This window comes from Tauraco erythrolophus, chromosome 12 (genome assembly GCF_009769465.1).
Source record: "Tauraco erythrolophus isolate bTauEry1 chromosome 12, bTauEry1.pri, whole genome shotgun sequence".
NCBI lineage: Eukaryota > Metazoa > Chordata > Aves > Musophagiformes > Musophagidae > Tauraco > Tauraco erythrolophus.
In genome coordinates this window covers 23,854,430-23,875,407 of record NC_141476.1, presented here as the reverse complement: position 1 = coordinate 23,875,407, position 20,978 = coordinate 23,854,430, and the positions used below count along the sequence as shown (strand labels likewise).

General features: G+C 45.9%; 1 protein-coding gene across 2 annotated transcripts in view; it reads left to right on the top strand.

Moving 5' to 3' along the window:
- The window catches only part of LOC147528024 (serine/threonine-protein kinase WNK2-like), a 121,119-nt gene that overhangs the window by 61,570 nt on the left and 38,571 nt on the right, over positions 1–20,978 (top strand). Inside the window, exons 7-13 of one of the 2 annotated variants that reach the window (XM_086619203.1) lie at positions 1,507–1,795; positions 4,985–5,181; positions 7,829–7,999; positions 12,308–12,499; positions 13,549–14,070; positions 16,332–16,550; positions 18,995–19,044. In XM_086619203.1, coding sequence (XP_086475329.1) covers positions 1,507–1,795; positions 4,985–5,181; positions 7,829–7,999; positions 12,308–12,499; positions 13,549–14,070; positions 16,332–16,550; positions 18,995–19,044 — 1,640 coding nt within the window. Of the gene's footprint in view, positions 1–1,506; positions 1,796–4,984; positions 5,182–7,828; positions 8,000–12,307; positions 12,500–13,548; positions 14,071–16,235; positions 16,551–18,994; positions 19,045–20,978 lie in introns of both variants that reach the window. The other variant, XM_086619202.1, reaches the window with a different exon arrangement.

The window sequence follows — 20,978 nt, the reverse complement described above, 5'->3', positions numbered from 1 at the left end:
GTTGGAGATATCCCTGTTTCTTGCAGGGGGGTTGGACTAGATGACCTTTGAAGGTCCCTTCCAGCCCTAACCATTCTATGATTCTGTGATTCTCTTGGGTAGCTCCCTTCTGTTGTTAGCGTTTGCTGGATCATCGGTTCAGGAATGTTAGCAAGGTCCAAGGGCACAGGCAGTGGAAAATACTGTTATCCATCTGCAGCTGTATTTTAAGCTACCTCACACCTACTGATTTTAAACAGTGAAAATCTAAACTGTAAAACTGTCTCATGTTTGAGCAAGAGCAACGAGCGAAAACCTCTACATTCCTTGCATGTATATAAGTGCTTCCAAATCTGTAGAATATGCATGTTAAGAATGTAGGGAGAGCAGACAAATCTCTGGTAGGTCATTATTAAACTAAAATTCCTACTCTACGCCGTAGGAGATTATGCAAACAAATAGCATAAAGACGAATTTCCATTTTATCGGTCGAGCAGCTGAGTTTTGAGAAAGCCTGGTCCTCTTCTCAGTCAAATGTGAACAGTCCATGTTTGACTCAGTGATAGATTTTTTTCTTTATAAAAGTCCATCAATGATGACTTTGCCATTTCAGAGAAGTTAATTGAGACAAAATTCTGTTAACATCTTTTCCTTTGTGACTTGCTGTGATATCAAGCACAGCAATTTGGGAAACTGTGTACTGGAAAGTTTAAGGCAATAAGTTCTGAGTTAGGGACAGTATGATCTACTCCAGTTGCATTGTTCAAAGAGCATTTTTCAAATATGTTTTTCTTCCTCTTTTGACTATTCTCTTAGTTTTCCCCCCACAAAAAAAAACAGAAGCCATCTGTAGTTAAAGTTGCTCTCCTCTTCTCAATGGATGTTAACTGGTGAATAAATTGGCTCAATACATATTTGTGTCTTAGAAATTACAGAATCATAGAATGGTTTGGGTTGGAAGGGACCTTAAAGACCATCCAGTTCCAACCCCCCTGCCATGGGCAGGGACACCCTCCACTACACCAGGTTGCCCAAAGCCTCATCCAACCTGGCCTTGAACACTTCCAGGGATGGGGCAGCCACAACTTCACTGGACAACCTGTTCTAGTGCCTCACCACCCTCAGATGGAAGAATTTCTTCCCTTAGCTAACCTAAATCTCCCCTCTTTCAGTTTAAAGCCATTGCCCCTTGTCCTATCACTACACACCCTTGTCAAAAGTCCCTCTCCAGCTTTCTTGTAGCCCCTTTAAGTATTGGAAGGCTGCTAGAAGGTCTCCCTGGAGCCTTCTCTTCTCCATTACAGATGACATATTGTTGTTTTAAAATGCATTAGGGATAGAAGTTTTATTCAAAAAAAACCCCAAACCATTAAACTCTTCAGTTCCTGTTCAGATATAAATATTGTTCATGTTGTTTCAAACTGGTGTTTTCTGTTAGGAAGAGATTTGAGTAATACGTGTGTGTGCGCGTGTGTGCACGCACATCCGTGTGCACATAATCTTGCTAAGTTTGTGCCTCCTCTGTAGATTGACTCTGGATTTTTTCATGAAAATGATCTCAAGATAGTCGCAAAGTCAATACGGGACAGAGTAGCGTTAATACTATGGAGGAGAGAGAGGATTTGGCCTAGGATGCAGTCGGAGGAACGTCGGGACTCTGAATGTCTGGAGAAGTTGAAGACGCCGCATGCGCAGCAGGTCCAGGTCACCTACCTTTCTCACACCGGTCACCATGTCCTGTCGGAGTCAGAGGAGCCCGAGGCAGACCAGCATCCCTTCCAGCAAAACCTGCCCACCAGCGCCACGTCCGTTGCATGTAAGTCTGGCGTTGGTTTTGTGCGCGCGGCGAGGAACGTCCAAGGGTAGAAACCAGCAATAATCTGAGCTCAGTGGCGAGATGAGCTGCTGCACGTGTTTTTGCACAGTAGCTCAAACAACACGAGTGTCTCGGACAGATGCACAACAATTTTGAAAGAAAAGATGCTTCAAGAAAACTAGATGATATAGAGATAGCTCCTCCTTCGGTAGCAATCAATGCAGGAAAGACAATCTCTTTGTAAATGGAAAAGCAAGGAGATGTGCTGCTAGACAGAAAAAAATACGTATTTTCTGTGCCAGGTGGTGGGATCAACACTGAGTTTGTGCAAAACACGGTTTCAGAGCCTGCAGAAGTTGAACTGGCACCAAACTGGTCAGAGCAACTGGTGGCTTGTTCAAATGATGTTGGCAATGTGGAGAGGTTTGTTCCAAAGCAGACCTTGCTGAAACCAAAGCGCTGCAGTCTCTTGTGTTTTGCGTGTTACTCTTGATGGCTTGCATGAAGGTTTCTGTGAAGCTGTGCAAAGGTCTACAGCAGGAGAAAAGAAACCTCTCTGTTACGTGATGTTTTTTAAGATGTCCCTGTTTTGTGGGAAATATTAACTGTGGTTTGTTCACGTGTGATGGGAGCACCAGACGTTGTGGGTTGATGCTGTAGTTATTATTGGAGTCCTGGGGTCATGCTGCTGGTGCTCTCCCTGTTCCTCCAGGCTCTGTTTCGTCCTGAGCTCGTGGCCTTGAAGCACGGGGCTGGTTTGGTCTTTGTTATGGCAGGTCAGGTGAGGTGGCCGCTCTCCTTCCTCCAGGCCCAGGTAGCTACAAGCCAATGATCTGCCAACTCTTTACGTTTGGTTGGGGGCTGATTCAAGAGTGATCGCTGGGCTATTTCCAGACAGGTGGCTTTACATCTCCTGGTTTAATTCCAAGCACTGATTTTGGTCTGTTTCTCAATAAGAAACTGCCTGGCTTTACTTGCACAGCTTGTTGTTTCCTCGTTTTATTTCTGAGCGTCAGACATCCCCGGCAAACAGCAAGGCGTGAGAAAGTAGTGCTTTTATTGCCCTAAAGGGACGTGTCCCTGTCTCCGTCCCCTAAAACCAACCTTTGTTACCGAGTCAAGCTCTGGTATTGAACTAAATCTATTTATATTTTTAAAAAGTCTTGAAGGAAATGTTGCCAGATATTTTTAGCCTGGAAGAGTTGAAATTTTATGAGAGTTTTTTTTTTCCTAGCCATTTTTTCTGATAAAATCTGATGTACGTACTTTGATACTAAACTATTATCATAACATTTCTGTTTTACTGTTCTGGACTTTTATGTAAACATATTTAAATTAAAGATGCATTATCTTTAGCAAAGAGACAGCTGCTGCTTTAATTCAGGTATTGTATAAATTGCTATACACAGGTCTACTTTGAGTACTAAAATAACCAAGCATGCCTCTACAAGAAAACAAATCTTTACCAGATAATAAGAAATAGCTGTATTTGCAGAGCAGCCAGTATATTGCAGTATTTACAAAGCTTTTTTTTTCTGAAGCTAAATTGATCTCACTTGATTTTTTGGATCACATACTTATTTCATGTTATCTAATTCCTTTGAGAAACGCTGTAATTAGGCCTCTCTTTGTTTCCAATGGTACGATGAGGCTGCCTGTGCTTCCCATGGTTCTGTTGGACATGAGTTGGCAGAATTTTATAAATAAACGGGAGGGTTTCTGTTTTTTCCTACTCCTCGACTTTTAACCGATACTTGGTATTATTTAACAATTCACTATTGGATGTCTTTGAACATTTTCTTAGTGATGTTAGACCTAAGACCTCTATAAATTACTATTCTACCAATTAATGTAATAACCTGAGGTCAAATGTAAAAATGTAAACTAATAACTTAATGTCTGTAATGCGTGTTGTTCCATAAAAATCTGAGACTAGCTCATAGCTTTTACTTTAGTACTCTGCCATCATACTCTTTTTTTTTCTTTTTTTCTTTCCCCTTGAGGTCTTAAATAATTGTTTGTAATAAAATGGAAGTGTATATGTGGCAGAAATTCCAGCCTTCTTAGAGTTGGGCCATGTTGACTCTCTTCAGAAATGAGCTGAATAAATATAGAGGGGAGTTCAATTTTTCAAAAAAACAGTTGGGAGAACAGTTTGTGAGTGCTGAGGAGAAATGTAATCTCTGGTGCTATTAAAAAATAATTTGTTATCTAGAAGCCAAATAAGTGAAACCTTATTTGGAATACAGGAAAAAAAGGAAGATGGAGAGTGCTGGAAAAAGAAATAGTATTTAAACTTAGCTGTAATTTAAGCCATTTTTTTGTAACCGTGTTACAGTTTTCTTTCAGTTTTGAGTTTTAAATCTCTGTTACAAGCTATTTGTCTTTTGGATACTTAGAGCTACAGTCTTCATTGTCTCATTTCATTTCTCCAATGACAAAAACAGTAGCTTATGCTCAAGAAGAACTGGGCATCTGTACTTTATAGGCTTCAAAAGTCATGAAAAGACATTTTTAAATCGGTAATACTCAATGGTACAGTTAACAGATTTATTTCCCTGTGAGAAAAGATGCCATTGCCCAGTACCCATAGCTGTGCAATTCTGCGGGTTGACTGGGCAGACACTCTGGCAGAGCTCTCAATGGTGCTCCTAAATCACTGCAAGCCTGCAAATTATTTTGTTGTCCGTTGTCTTGAAGTATTGCTATATACTCAAGTCAGGTATGATTTGCTGAACTATTCAAGCATACAGTATAAATAGTTTTGTGATTTTCAGTGCTGCTAATAAAAAGGGGTCTTAAAGTCAGCGCCTCCCTGGGAGATCTAACTCTAAAAGCCTCCGTGATGTGCTGTGAACATTACAATTGGGGTTTTCTTTCCTTTCATCCTACAAAATCTATAAACGTCTGCAATTCTTAATGTCAACCTTATGCCCTTTAAAGGAAATATCAATGTGCCTAAAATATCGTCGCGCACAGAAATCCATGGGGATGGCTTTTGGCTTAAGAGAAAGCAGTATGTGCCTTTTGTAGAAAATAACATTTGTGTTGTATAATTTATTTATATAACAGAAAGGGCTAGGGTAGTAAAAATGCTAATTACGTAAACCAGTGTTGACCTTGCTCTAAAAATCATTACTTGAACGTTTGGAGTTGTTGAGCTTTTAATGAAAAATATTATTCTTTCAGCTGACAGCACATTCGACAGTGGCCAGGGGTCCACTGTTTATTCAGACTCCCAAAGCAGCCAGCAAAGTGTCATCTACTCATCTCTGCCTGATCCCGTACCTCCTGCTATCCAACGCGTGTATAGCCCACCCCTGAGCGAGAGCCAGGCTGTGCCCCATGGCCTTCAGCAGCTGGGGCACTACCAGCAGCCCTCAGGAGTAAGTCTAAAGCTTTTCAAAATCGTTGTGTGTCCTAGATAATGCTTGATGGCTCATTTATACTCTTGTTTTCAGAAGGTGTGGGTTCCAGGGCTTCCTTCGTGTATTCCTCACGCAGCTCTGCCGATGGTGACTTGCTTAGCGATGCGTTTCGGGTTGGTCTGAAACGTGCCCTTAGTAGATGGTGTCTGGCTAGCTAGCTTTGCCGTTCTGAAGAAATGCTTCACTTTCAGTAAAAAAGCTTCTTATCAATCTGTTGTCATTCAACTCCGTTAGTAGCTTTGCAGTTGTTAGTTTTGAACTCATTGACGTGTTTGAGAACGGTCTTGTTTGGTTTTTTCCCACTGTCAATATAGCCACACGTTATTGTTCCTTCGGTTGTTCAAGAGCCTCTTGGGCCTGATGTTTCTTCCAGTTGTGACAAAGGTCGTGCATCCCGTCGCTGCCTTTCTGGCTCCGAGTTTGGATTCGGTCTCGCACAGAGGTGGCGACGCACGTCCGTTGCCGAGGCTCCAAAATCTGGCACTGCTAGCCCAGTCAGACGTTCACGCTTGCTCCCGTTTTCGTGTTGTTGTGACCTTGACCAAAAGCAATTAATGGAACTACTGGTGCAAGAACAAACACATGCAAGTGAATATAAATCTTCAGGTGCTTTCAGTGAGAGGCACGACACGAGCGCGTTGTGTCCTTCAGAAGTGGTGGCAGCCCCGTGTTCCGGTTCCAGCCTGCACCCATCACGCGCGGCCGGCAGTGCTTGTGCGGCTCTTCGCCGCCACAGTGACCCTGTCGTGACTTTGCCTACAATTGCAACGTCCCTTCCCCAAGGACCGGGAGAGGAAACCACATATCGGCAGGTGAGAGAAGAGGCAGCGGGTGCGTCGTCTCTGGTGGCGTTGGGGACCTCTGCACGCCCGACGGAGCTGATGGTGGTTCCTCAACAGCCTCGTCAGGCGTGCCTAGCCTGTTTATGTCAGCCTGGCCAAGATCAAATCACGTCAGAAGTCTTGATGCCCGTTGAAAACGCTCGCTCCCCAGGTAGCCACCTCCCGGAACGCTCGGCGTCTCAACCTCTCCCACACATCAGCAGGCTGTGGGGCAGAAGTTTGGACCTGCCTCTGTTACACGAGTCTTTACAATACATAATTAGCCAGAAGACCAGCCCTTCTCCCGCGAGCTCTGCAGGAGTTACAGAAGACGTTCTGCCTTCTGAATCCTGCGATGGTGGAGAAGCCAGCGTGCCTGGATGGTCCCGACCCTCTTGGAAGGTCTGTGCTGGCAAAACACCGCTGGCGGAGGGCAAGCTGGTGGCTGCAGCCACCCCGAGCAGTGGAAGCACCACACCTTGTAAAAATGATAGTAGTGATGTGGTAGGTTATTTTGTTTGTTTCATCCTTTTTGACTTAAGAGAAGAAAAAAAAAAAAATCCAGGACCAATTGTTTTTTTCCTGCTTGATCCAGATTTACCCAACGTACTTGGGAAGTGCATCTTTTTCCCTGGTTTTACCTTATGTTTTCCAAACTACTTGCAAGAAATTAGGAACTTTCCTTTGTGAATGCATTGAAACATGACTCCATTTACCTGAAGGAAAAAAATTGACCCTTAGCATCTGTAGCCAGCTCCCTCCAGGGCGGAAACACCTTTCCTATGTGCGTACGTCTCCCAGGATGCATCCTTCCTCGTTTCTTCTTCACCTGAAGCACTGCCTTTACAATTCTAAATACAGCACTCCAAAGGCACATCTCGAGCAGACTTTTTTGTTTTTGTTATATCTAACTGGGCAGCAGGCTCTTCTACAGCAGACTTGCTCTTTCCATTCACAGGTTTCAATAATTTTAACCCAAATACATGGCTTTTTTCGTGATTGAGGGTTTGGCGAGATAATAACCTTTATTCACGAGCAAAATATTCCGAATAGCCTTTTATTTTCTGATGGGGTTTCTATATTTCTTCTCTTCCTGCGATAACCTGGGTAAAAAGTTCCAAGGTTTGAACATCTCAACAAACAGGAAACAAAAGTCTCTCTCCCAGTCATCTGGGAGTTGATTTACCAAGATAGCAAGCACATAGCTGGAGCTGTAGTAGGGTTTTTTTAGGCTTATAAGCCTCATTCTGACATACTATTTATTTTTAATTACCTGCTTTGTTTGAGCTCAAGATTTAGAGATCTGCTGTTGGTACAATTTGCTGTTGTTGCTGAATTTCTGATTTTTTTTTTTTTTTTTTTTTAGTTCCACTGTGGTTCTGATTTATTTCTCATTTCTCTATTCATTTTCTTGGCATCAAGTAAATTACCTGCTTTTTTGGAGGATGAAAATTCTTTGTGACATTATAAAATTCGCGAAGATAAATTCTGTTTCACCCAGCTAACAGCTTGTTGTTGCTGTTGGTATATTCTCACCATGTCTGTGCTTTCAGTGGTTTGACTGGTCTGTGTGCTTGCTTCCAGAAAGAAATGCAATGCTGTTTGGTTGTCTTATTTGGAATTTGCCAACTTTTCCCACGTGTTTAGATTAAGTAAATTTCTTTTCCTTGCAGATAATTTTTCATTTTTTGCCCCCTCTGTTTTGAACAGAGTACCTGGTAGACAGTTCCCTTGCAATTATATTCTTGGTGAAGACACTCTTAATGGATGACTCTTCCCTAAAGCCGTGCTCTCTCCTGCAGCCTGGCCTCCCCGCTGTTCAGCCTGCGCCCACAGTGGTCTCCCAGCTGCCCCAGCACTACCAGGAGCCAGCGATGCCGTTCCCCGTCGTCCAGCCCACCACCGTCGCCTCCATGCAGCTGGGGCAGCCGCCGCCGGTGCTGGGCAGCCAGCAGGTGAGTTTGGCTGCTGCCGAACAGCAGCACTTTTCCTGTCCAGTTCCTTACCCATGCTCTACTCCAACCCGTACCTGTAGCAAGTTTGAGGTGTTGGAAACTATCAAGGTGCCACTTGAGAGACTTGGGGATGGGACAAAGGACGTTGGGTTTAAAGGACAGAAGAGCAACAGGCTTTGAGGACAATCATAAAATCACAGAATGGTTTGGGTTGGAAGGGACCTTAAAGATCATCCAGTTCCAACCCCCCTGCCATGGGCAGGGACACCCTCCACTACACCAGGTTGCCCAAAGCCTCATCCAGCCTGGCCTTGAACACTTGTGGATGGGGCAGCCACAGCTTCTCTGGGCAACCTGTTCTGATGCCTCACCACCCTCAGAGGGAAGAATTTCTTCCTTCTACCTAATCTAAATCTGCCCTCTTTCAGTTTAAATCCATTTCCCCTTGTCCTATCACTATATGCCCTTGTCCAAAGTCCGTCTCCAGCTTTCTTGTAGCCCCTTTAGGTATCGGAAGGCTGCTAGAAGGCTGCCTTCTCTTCTTCAGGCTGAACGACCCCAGCTCCTTCAACTTGTCTTCATAGGAGAGGTGCTCCAGCCCTCAGATCATCTTTGTGGCCTCCTCTGGACCTGCTCCAACAGCTCCATGTCCTTCTTATTTGGAGACCCAGAGCTGAATGCAGCACTGCAGAGGGGTCTCATGAGAGCAGAGTGAGATGCCTTGGGTTGGCTTGGTGTAGTCTATGACTTCTCTTCCATTGTGGCTTAACAGCATCAGCTTGAAGCCTTGCACTGAAATCAGTGCACTATCTTGGTCCTTAAAAATCAAATAGTTTTTGATTAATTTTGTGTTATTATTTGGTACCTTCTTTCTCAGAGCTTTGAAGGAGAGTCTGTTGTCTGGTGTCAGTTGCCTTTGAATCCTCAGCCATGCTGCTTTTTGAGTTGTGCGCACATGTTAAATATCGTGCAGTATAGGTGTCCAGCCAGTAGCTTTATCTTCCAAGAGAAGAGTCTGTCTCTCTGAATTGTCTCCAAATAGTAATTCTTTGTGCAGTTGGAATTATCAAACACCCCCAAAAGCTCTGTTCCTTAAAGGCAGGTACAAAGCACCTCTCTCGAGCAGCTGTGAAGGCTGCAGTCGCATCCTGGGGCAGAGATGTGTCAGCCTGTGCGGAATGTGGCCACGGACCCATACGACGTGGTAATCCATGGCTCAGTTTTGGGATCCTACCAAAAGCTTGGCTTCCTTCGGTAGAAACTGTTGATGGGGCTGGAGAATGTCTGTATACTTTGACTGGCATGTGTCATACCTCTCCAGACCTTTTTAGTTATCAACATTTATCTCATAGGTTGCCTTTTCTTTTTTCTAAGCATGCCCTATTCTTCCAAAAGCATCAGTATAGAAATGATGTAATTTGGTCTCCTCGAAAAACACACGCTTCTGTGAAGTTTTGTCATGTATCAGGTTTTTCTCTAACGGACAGGGATATTCTCATGGTTCTCTCAGCCAAAAATCTTACACTGATGCAAATTGGGGACCTCACCAGTTGCACAGACCTCTCTAGTGGCCTCTGGAGCTTTATGCCAACAGTTCAAATTCTGGTGTTTCTTCTCCCCCATGAGTAAATGCAGGTTTGGAATAGGATATTTGCCCAACTTACTCAATTTCTTTCCCATGCCCTTTCCTCACAGTGTTTCTGTCTCTGGAAATAATTCTATCTGTGATAGTAAATGGATTTAATAACTAGTCTGGCTTTGTTTTCTAATCTTGCCAGGACGCCCGAACAAGAGACTGACTTTTTACAGTAGTATTATGACAGGAATAGGTAAAATGATAAAGTTCTGAGCAGAACTTCCCAGAGCACCTGTGTGCCTCAGAGACAGAAGTAGGTCTGGTGTTCCCAGGGTCTCCGGGCATGATGACGGCATCATGTGGATGCCGTGGAGCAGTGGAGATCCACAGCCTTTTGTAAATGAACGGGAGGGCAGGTTGACAGAGAATGGGAAATAGGAGAAAATTCATCGGCCTAACAGAACGAAACGTTTTGGTCTTGTATAAATAGACACATGGGATCAATGATGCATCTCCTCATTATTTTTTTTGTTTCCAATTTGGATATCTGTGCATTTATAACGTTAGGGCTATCGTGAGGCAAAGTCAGCGTAATTCATTTGGATGTTTTCCCCTCCCTCCGCCTCACCCGATTCACGGGCGTTCTGTAAAACACCAGTTGAACTGGGAGCTTGAGGAAGCTGCGTAGCTCCATTTCTCCGCTCCTCACGCCGCGTCCCCCCCGGCCGGAGGCGGGTCGAACCGCCCGCGTCAGCGCGGGCAGTGCCGGTGCCCGCGGGCAGCCTGTCTGAGCTGCAGATGAACCCGGCTGCCGATGCCGGGGCAGGGGGCTGGCTGCGGGGCTGGCGAGGGTCGTGCCTGGGACTGTGCCGCCGCTGCGGCCGGGCTGGCTCCGGCAGGGCTTTGCCCACGGTGCAGGGCTTGTGCTGAGGGACAAGTGGGGTCCCGGCCGTGCCTTTGGCTGCTCAGCCTGGAGAAGAGAAGGCTCCAGGGAGACCTTCTAGCAGCTTTCCAGTACCTGAAGGGGCTACAGGAAAGCTGGAGAGGGGCTTTTTACAAGGGCGTGTAGTGACAGGACAAGGGGCAATGGCTTTAAACTGAAAGAGGGGAGATTTAGATTAGATCTAAGGAAGAAATTCTTCCCTCTGAGGGTGGTGAGGCACTGGCACAGGTTGCCCAGAGAAGCTGTGGCTGCCCCATCCCTGGAAGTGTCCAAGGCCAGGTTGGATGAGGCTTTGGGCAACCTGGTGTAGTGGAGGGTGTCCCTGCCCATGGCAGGGGGGTTGGAACTGGATGATCTTTGAGGTCCTTTCCAACCCAAACCATTCTATGATTCTATCTCAGCTAGGTTCCTCTGTCCCATCCCCGGTGCCGGGCCATCTCCTGTGGAGCTGCTCGTTCGTATCGGTGCTGGTGTTCCCTTGAGTTTGGGATTTTCACTGGGAGAATGCCCCTATTTTCCCAAAACCTGGAGCGGCAGAAACTGTGACAGAGAGCCATGTCATTGGTGTTTTCTTTAACGTGGCAAGATGAATACTGAGGCAGGACTAATGAACGCTGCGGGAGCTGAGCTGGTGCTGCACACAGCTGGTCAATGCTGTCTCCAGTGTTGCTCATGGCATTCGGTGCATTTGGCCCCAGACAGTCAATACCAGTTGTCAAATACTCTTTTATTCACTCATTCTTTTATTGGAAACTTCCCAGTCATGGTTGAATTTCAGCTCTTTAAGGGTGGATGGCATCTTGCTTCCTTGATACAACTTCTACAGTTTTGTTGTATCAACACCTAAAAACTGGTTGAAGAATCTTGCCACTAAAAAAGCGCACAGCAAAATATTACAGTACTGATCTATGGTGAAGATGAAAGGTTATCATACTTGGCAAAAGTTACCTTTTGACCATTGAGCATGGTGGTAGGTGGTATGTGCTGCAGAGCCTGGGTGAAGCAATCAATCCTGTGGTCTCAAGTAGGTCGATCCAGAGCCAACTTGGTCCCTCGGTGCCATGCTTCTGAAACAGAAGATTTTATTTTTTTTTTTGAAAGTACTTTCAGCATTCGTTAGAGGAACTGAAGAAGGAGGTAGCATGGAAAATGTGAAAGTTTGTTACTGATTATTTGCAGCTATAATGCAGCTGCTTTCCCCCCTTTTATATTCTACGATATAAAACCTGGCAGGCCAGTGGAGCACTGTTTTCCCTGGAAGGGTAAAACTGCTTTTTTGGCTGCAGCATTGTTGTTACAGCATCTCAGAAATAACTGGGATCTAGCTTTTACTATAATTACTGTGTTTTATTCATGTCTCAGATAATAAGAGTTGTGTATTTCAAAGCCTGCTACATTATGTAGTCAGCTTTTGGATGCCAAGATTAGCTGGGTGTAATCTGCATAGCAGGAATCTTTGAAGTTAGTAGGTGGGGATTTTACAGGGCCAAGTGGGACCATCTCTGGGATTTAGAGTCTGAGTCATTACAAATAACCTTTCCAAGACAGTTAGAACTTGTCTTTTCAGGTAACGTATCTTGCATTTAAATGTGTTTTAAACACAGACTCTGGTACAGCATTTAAATTAGGAGCACCCTTCTCTTCTGTACCCCGTCCTTGCTCCGAGCGACGGTCCTGCTCTGACTGTGCAGCTCGAGGTAGAGAGAGAAAGGGGTGGCTGTGTCCAGTGAACAGGTCCTTCCGTCGTATCCAGCCTATAACCTTTCCATCCTCATCTTTTCTCTCCCAGCAGCAGCCCATGTCCCAGCAAGCATCCCTGCAGCAGGTGCTTGCCAGCCAACCGGTTTGCCCCCTCCAGCCCGCAGCCCACCTGCTGCCCCAGTACCAGCCCCAGCCCTCCCAGGTGGCGGCCAGCAGCACGCCGCTGAAGCCCCTGCAGATCCCCGCCGTGCCGCAGCTTCCGCCGGTGGCCCCGTCCCAGGTAACGCCCGTGCAGACCGCGTGCGAGTGCATCCGCGGAGCAGAGCTCGGTCCGGCTAATAATGAACGTGATTTGTGGATTTTGTGGGGCTATTTGGAATGCATGCCCGTTGAATTAGTGTGTAAGAATATGGCTTTTTTTTTCCCTAATTCCTGTCTTTTTCTTTACTATTTGTTTTTGTTTGGTGAAGCACAAAAATCTCCTTTGTGAGTAATCCTGTGTCATGCCTAGAGAATCCAGTTAATGGCAGTTAGAAAATGGCAATAACTGCATTTATTATTATTTTTTTGCACCTTCCCCTATGGCACACTCTTCCCCATCCCAGGCTTAAGAGCATGAGAAGTTGCCCTTTTTTTTTTTTTTTTTTTTTTTTTCCTGTTTCAGAGCTCCTGACTTCACCACTTTTCCCCATGGCCCACCTGCCCCCCCCCCAGCTCTCAGCCCTCGTTGTGTTTTCAGTAGCGGGGACAGCCCCAGTCCTTGGCCTGGAAGGGTTTGTTGGTGCTACTGGGGTGTGTGCTAGTGACAACCACCACCATCTGAAGGGAAGAAGCAAGCTGCTTCCGTGACCACGGGGTGGTTATGGTCTGCTACATCACTGGCAGGTTTTGATTGTAAAAACCCTTTTTATAGCTGCCTGGGTCGCAGCCAGCCTGTTTAAAGACAAAGGTTTTAAATTGTCTTGCTGAATTTTGCATGAAAGAGTTTTGCATTTTGTCTGGTCCGATTCCTTTTCGTTTCGAAACGAAAGCAGCTTTTAATTAGTATGTTGCTTGAAGGCTTCAAGCGTTAGAAATAGTTTTAAGCTTCTAAGATGTGAAAACATCCCCCCCGAAATGAATTTTTTTTTTCTCTTTTACTAATGATTTAAGCATAAATCAGTTGTTATTACCGATTATAAACCTCAGGAAATGAATGGAAGTGATTAACAAACAGACATAATTATCATCATGGCACAGGTGAATTGTACGTACTTGTATGGCAAATGAAACTACTTTGTACCACCGGCGAAAGCGCTTGCGATTTACGTGATATTGTATTTTTTTCAGATTCCTCAGTTTCCTGTCATTCCTGCAATTACTCCTCTGGCAGGACTTGACAGCCTTCCTCCAAACCTCTCTGACATACCTGCTGCAAACGTGCCCCCCATCCCCGCTCCTTCTCAGTACTTTGCTCCGGCCGTGATTTTGCCCAGCCTCCCCATGAACCCCGCTCTGCCCATGGCACCCAACTCCCCCGCCCTCCCCATGCAGGCAGTCAACCTTCCCCACACGACCGTGGCTTCTTTGGTCTTGCCCTGCCAAACAATAGTGCCAAACATGTCGGCCGCCACCATCCCCTTGCTTGCCGTGGCTCCGCCGGGAGTGCCAGCGTTGCCGCCGCGCCACGGGGTGCCCCAGCTGCCCCAGCAGCAGATGTACCAGGCCGCCTTCCAGCAGATCATGCCGAGCGAAGCGCCCTCGCCCCATCCCACGCCGGGCGCGCAGGCGGTGCCCCAGCCTCCGCCGCTTCAGCCGGGCATGGTCCATCCTTCCGAGCAGCCTCTGCCCGCGCCCGCGGCGGGTCACCAGGTAATGCGCCGGCTGGGGGACGTGCCAGTGCCGGACCGGAGGGGGGTTGTGGAAGGCAGGCGTTCCCGGGGCTCGCTCCGTTGTTAAGCACGCAGGGTGGGTTTTGCCCTGCTCCTAAGGTGTTTCGGTAACTTCTCCACCTCGGGCTCGGAGGTGGTCGCTGGAGCTGTGAAGTCAGGTGGAGCAGGTGAGGTCTTAATCCAGGGACAGGTGAATGTGGAGGGTATAGGGAATAATCTAACAGGCTTTGAGCAGGCAAGAGCACTTGTTGAGTTCCCTCTTCCTTCTCCCATCTCGAACACGAAGGGAGCACGAGCTGTCGTTTTCCTGCCACGGCGAAGCTGCCGTGATGCCGCTGCCTTTGCTCCTGCGCGCCACGCGTGGCTCTTGGATGCTGATGGCAAACTAGGGGTGAGCTGGCAGGGGAGATCAAGCCCTTTGGATGTAGGACTGCTTTAAGATCAGTAAAGGGAAATGGCCATTCGATAACAACTCCAGAAAACTGCATGGAAGAGGTCAATCGGACAAGAATGAGTTCTGGCTGCAGGCCCTTTGCCCCTTAAAAGAAATGAAGTGTAGGATGGAGCTTCTAATATTAGCGCTGTTTACATGAGAACTGGTTCAGGACTTGTTGACAGAGTCTGTAAATACTTCTATTGCCACATCTGTGATATGACAACATGAAATGCAGTCTGACCCAAGCAGGAGAGAGCACTAAATCTGTTCATGATAGCGTTCTTGCAAAATCTGTGTTCTACTACATCACTTTGCTGTAACATATTGATTAAAATTCATAACATCCCATTTCAATCTGCCATGTCATGGCATCTTCAAAGTAGTACATCATTTTTATATTTCTCTCTTCAGCCGTATGTTTGGTACAGAAATATTGTTTGTGAAAATGTAGGCAACATGGAGGCCAAGACAGTTATTAACTGCTGAGCTCGTTAGCAAGTGTTTCTGATGGTTTTAGAGGGAATTGGATCAGGCCTGTTACGCCCAGCAAGTGTGGCAAACGCCACACCTGGAGAATCGCCGTTCCCAAACAGCCCTGACACAGTCCTTGTCTATCAAATATGTATGGAAGAATTGCATAGTATTTTTTTTAGGATGAAAAATAGCTATAAGAAACAAAATGGACAAGTGCAGCGAGGTATTAAAAAAATACATTGGTTTAAAGTACTTTTAATGGAGAGGCATTTCTGTAAAGAAAGGCTTTGCAATGCACAGCTGTTTTGGCAGTTGATGTTTACCACCCCTTAGTTTGGTTTTGCCGGGGTAAATTAGACATTGAAACATTTTGTGAATTATTCTAGTTTTAGAATCTTATTCTAAGATTTAAAAAAAAAAAAATTCACGGCTCTTCTGCAGTGTACACCACAGCTGCTGTTCTGACAACCTCCCCTTAGCCAGTCGTGTAACTGTTCTGTGTTGCGAAGCACACTGTGTCTTTATTTTTATCCACATTAAAACCTGGAATAATAATTTCGGCTCATATCTAGAATCTGCAGAGAACATGCAGTAATTGTGTGGCCTAGTTCTCACCTGAGTCTTGATTTATTTTTTTTCTTATATTCTCCAAATAGCCCAAGTCTCTAGGTGATGATCCTTTAAAAAGGTAAAAACTAGGCAGAGTGTTACCTAGTACTAAGATGCCTTTTTTCTTCCATGTTTTCCTTGCTCCTTTCCTGCTGGTGTATATTTGGGAAAAAGAGTTAGTTGTGCGGTCTATACCAGCTACTGATTTGACATATAAAATAGATTTTTTTAAAAAATCCTGATGTAGTTTATGAGTAGAGTATATTTTTTGTCTGCTCATTGTGGCATGCTCATTGAAAGGAGAACAAACTATTCAGAGCAGTGAATTCATAATCTTAAAATTTTAATTTCTTAGCGAAACGTGGCTTCGTTCCTACGAAGTAAATAGCACCTGAGCAATATGCCTTTGTCATAATTATCTAGGAAGGGTTCTTAGATTTTTATTTGGTCGTTTCAAAGCAAGTGTAAACTCTTGAGTAGTTCCCTTTCCAAGCAGAGACCGCACAAGCGCAGTCTCGCTGCGGAATTACAACCCTTTTTCCATCCAACGGCTTTAGGACCTTGTCGTGGAAGCCCCGAGCGCTCCGAGCAGAGATGTGTGTTAATAGCTGTCTGTTGCGTTACAGCAGATGCCTGGACACGCTCAGTATGCTTTGGAAGCTGGAGCCCAGGTGCCCGTGCTGCCCGTGCAACCTTCGATAGTCATGTCACCGCCTTTGCAGTTGCAGCCCGAAGTGTTGCCTCCCCGCGTCGCTCCGGAAGGCGTTGCCCAGGTGCACGGCAGCCTTGCCACGGCTAGTCCGCCCGTCCCCATAGATCACTGCCTGCCTCTCCAGCCCTCTGCTCTGCTGCAGCCTCAGCCCGACCTGCCCCAGCCACTGGGTCAGCAGCTCCCAGCTCCCTGCTCCGCTCTCCAGGCAGTCGCAGAGACATCTCAAGAGGTAGAGCTGTTTCCTCTGAAGTAACTCACCCACCTCTCCCTTCACCTTCTGACTCACTCCGTTGCGAAGTCATCTCCCTTGGGAAATAAGCCCGTTGTCCCCTGCCGCCGTGCGGAGCCGCTTGTCCTCGATGCTGGCAGCTCCGGGTCAGCAAATAATTGGCTGTTTCAGACGAAGCTGGAAACTGCGTGTTGTACCTTGTGAAATGTCTCCTCGAAGTAACGGGGCAGCAGGACTGGGTACCTCTGTCTATAGCTGAGCACAAGCACAGGGATAGAAATAGAAATTACTTTTTTTTAAGTGCTGTGGGTCAGTAAGAAGCTGTTCTGTAGAGTTTCGTCCGTGTTTTGTCCAGTCTTGTTTTAAACGTCTTAAGCGCTTGTGCAACCAACCATCATTTGCCTTGAGAAGCTGTTTCACAATCTGATTCTTCCCTACGTAAAACCTCTTCGTGCTCCTCAGCTTGAGCCTTATTCCCATTTCATTTAGCGTTGTGTCGTCCTCTATTGCCTGAATTCTAGTGCAGCCCTGGGGTTTTGGTTTCTCCAGATGTTTGTAGGCGCTCCCAGTTCTCAGTGGTCATATAAGCAAGATGCATTTTATTACTTGTCTTTATAAGACCATCAGCTCCTCCTGTCTGCTATTTTGACTTTTCCTTCCACTCCCATAATTGTTTAACCTTTAGCCTTGACAGAATGTCACAGAACATTTCCTTCTCTTCAACTCTGTATCCATAAGCAAAGCAAAACATGTAGAACCATGGTAGAACCATTCACAAATGGTAGAACCAGTCTGTAGTGCTGCACTGGCAGAATCCCCCAGTAAAGCCTGGCTGTGTCAGGCGTATCCCTTACACAAGGTGTTTCTCCCAAACTGCCTTTTTTCTGTCTGCACAGAATGTCAGAATCAAGGCTGATGGCAAAGCTGCAGCCTCCAGTGCAGGGTCCATCCCTTCAGAGATTCTGGAACCACGAATAACCTTCATTGTTGTGGTGCAGTGTGCTATGGGAGGTGCGAGTTGTCTTATCTTACCTGAGAAGTCCCTGCCCACTGAGGCACACGTCTGTCCTGTCACCTCTTCATATCCCTTGGAACGTTTAACCACTGTTTTGCTAACTTCATTCTCATACTTCATCTGTAACTCCCTTCTCTCCTTCAATTTAAAAAATCAATCCAATAGCGTACGATGGTCAGATTGATCAACGTGCTGATTTTATGACCTACGTTGCTACGTTTTTCTTGGGTGTAAAGAGGAGTTTCACGTCTCTATATATTCAAATCCCCGCGTTCTGCTACTCTGCCAACACTTCTATCTCCATCTTTTGTTTGAACGTGTGGCAGCACTCGCGGCCAAACCGATCGGAACTGATGAGGCAGATGAGATTTTGTAAGGCGCTCCATCACGTGCCTTGCTAAAATTCAGATACATTATGTCTGTGTTCTCACTGTTCATTAATTTTGCAGTTTTATGGAAACTGCAGTCCCGCTTGGCATGGCATATGTGTGGCACTATAAGCAGTGACTGGGGGTGACTGGTTAACGGCTGAGCTTCTCACCCCAGTCTGCCGACGGTTTTGGTGTTAAGATGTAGTGATGACAGTCAAGGGCCTTGTTTCTGTGTGTCTGTAGAAGGATTTTATAGACGTATGTTTGTAAGTACATACGTATAAATATATATAAAATTATATATATTTATGAATATATTTGGGATGTGTGTATATACATACAGTTATATACATGCACGGGGGGGGTACGTGTGTCTGTACATCTACGGGAAGTTTGTTAGAGTAGGGCCAGTAGCATGGTCACCACAAATTCTGTGAAAACAGGTCTACCCGATGCGAAGGTCACGCTATCAACGTCTATCCGAGCGTTGCAGCCAGGGAGGGGGACGTTTTTTTGGAAAATTTCTATTGTGTAGAGAGCAAAAGGACAGGATATGAGGGCAGTGTTTTAATTAAATGATGAGTTTTCATCTTCTGTTTGTGAGTTCTGCAGAAATTTTCGCAATAAGCCAAATGCAATGAAAATATGTTATTTCAGGAAACTATACAAAGCAATGAAGCAAATTAGCTTATACTGTATATCATTTAAAAAAAAAAAATAGATAGGTGCTGATGTGGATTTGTCCCGCAATCAAGTTTTTCCCCTGTGGTGAGAACTGTTTTGTTTTTCACCCCCTCTTCTGCCTTAGAGACAGCGGAAGGGGACTAGCAGATGAGTGGCTCTGTCTTTAAATTGGTTGTGCACAGATATTGGTGCTTTGGGCAGAAGTAATGTTGGGAGGCTGCAGGGGGACGTTTAGTTTTTCCGAGTTCCAAGAATTGGTTACACAGAATGGTTTAGAATTACTGGTGTCGCAACAACAAAGGTGTTTTTCTTAAAGGTATTTGTCTTTTGCCAATGTAATGCACTTACTTAAATGACTTTTTCTTACGTTTTAGGAGCAGGCAATACAGGACAAGCTTCAAACTCTGTCACAGAGCTGTGAAAGGTATCATTACAATCTCTTTGGCATAAGAAATGTTTTATTTCTGGGGGCTTTTTCTCCTCTCTCTCTTTGCAAGACTAAGCCAAATGCCTGACCTGTGCCTTGGCTGAGAGCAGAGCAGCGGGAGCTGAGCAGGAGAAGACGGAAGGGTGCAAGTCTAGGGAGAAAGCTGCAGGTGTTCGTTGTGCAGCGTGCCTATCTTGGCTCCTCCACCTCTTCTCATTCTTTAGTTTGGGTGCTGTATCCTCGCCTTGTGCAGCAGCTTTCATTTCAGCATGTAACTTCTTTTTTTTTGCTGAGATAACTGAAGTGGTACAGTCGTGGTTTGGATGCTGTCGAGTCTGTATAAAGACATGCCACATAATTTACCCCCTCTTTGGACTGGGCATGCCTGTATCCCTTCTGTAAGGATCTTTCCCCAGGTATGTTACAGGGAACGGGGTGCTAGGGAGAGTTGTGTGTTGAGCCACTCAAAGGCATCGTTACAACAAGCGTTGGGACACGCGGCCAAAGCCCGTTCCGCGGTTTTGCGCGAGGCCACGCTCACCCTGGTGATGCTGATTACAGAACTAACGACAAAAAAACCCCAGAGCCAGCTCAGCACTCCTCAAACAAAAGCAAATTTCCATTTTTGCCAGCCCTTATCTGCCTGTTTCTGTACTCAGAAGCAGCAAGGTTTGGAGGAAGCAGTGAGGAAGAGCCCTGGAGAGGAAGGCTCACTGCTGGACTGGACAGGGGCTGGCTGGGGGCAGTGGTGGCTGCTTCGGGGGGGCAGGACTCCCCTCCCCAGGCTTCTGCTGCTCCCGCACTACAGCTCCTGTGTTGGCACCTGCAGTAAGCCAGATTTTTCAGTGTTTGGATACAAATAAGGTAGATATGAACAGTGTGTGTTCACAAGCGGCTGAACGCCTTGGCTGTTGCAGGAGCCAGGACCAGCTTCATCCCCATCGATTATAAAGCTTTGGGGCTAGGATTGTAGTGACCCTTTTCTGTTTTCCTGAATAGACAAGATGAGTTAAGTTTATGAGCTTTGAACAGCTCTCTTACTGTTTTCATCCCACCCCACCAAAAAAGTCAGTCTGATGCAAGTCGATGCAACCCCACAACCTTCAGATTGGACCATTTTTCTCAAGAATTTGCTTCTTATAAATACTGGATGGAAAGTGAAATCTAATTTTTCATAGAATCATAGGATCATAGAATGGTTTGGGTTGGAAGGGACCTCAAAGATCATCTAGTTCCAACCCCCCTGCCATGGGCAGGGACACCCTCCACTACACCAGGTTGCCCAAAGCCTCATCCAACCTGGCCTGGAACACTTCCAGGGATGGGGCAGCCACAGCTTCTCTGGGCAACGTGTTCTAGTGCCTCACCACCCTCAGAGGGAAGAATTTCTTCATAGATCAAATCTAAATCTGCCCTCTTTCAGTTTAAATCCATTACCCCTTGTCCTGTCACTATGTGCCTGTGTAAAAAGTCCTTTTCCAGCTTTCTCGTAGCCCCTTTAGGTTCTGGAGGGCTGCTAGAAGGCCTCTCCAGAGCCTTCTCTTCTCCAGGCTGAACAACCTCCTGACTATAGGTCAGTTCTGGCTATAAGTGTTCGATCTATCTAGTCTGTTGTAGAAAGGCATATCCAGTTTTCAGTCACCTGTTGAATTCTGATTTGCCTCTTCCAGAACTGTGTTTGAGAAGCAGCATGGAGAGCGTCCGTCAGCACACAGCTCGTAGTCATGGAGGGAGGTTTCTCTCTTTTCCAGGCGCATGGGTAACTCAGCGCTGGAGCTGGGATGTGCTTTTGTAGAGCACAGGGTAATGGCACATGGATCAAACAGCTGGCAATTGCAGCAAAGATGTGATCTAGAGTATATCCTACGCACAAAATGTGTTCGCTTTCCTGGTGTTGGAGGTACACCTAAAAGGTCGCTGCAAAGGGAGCA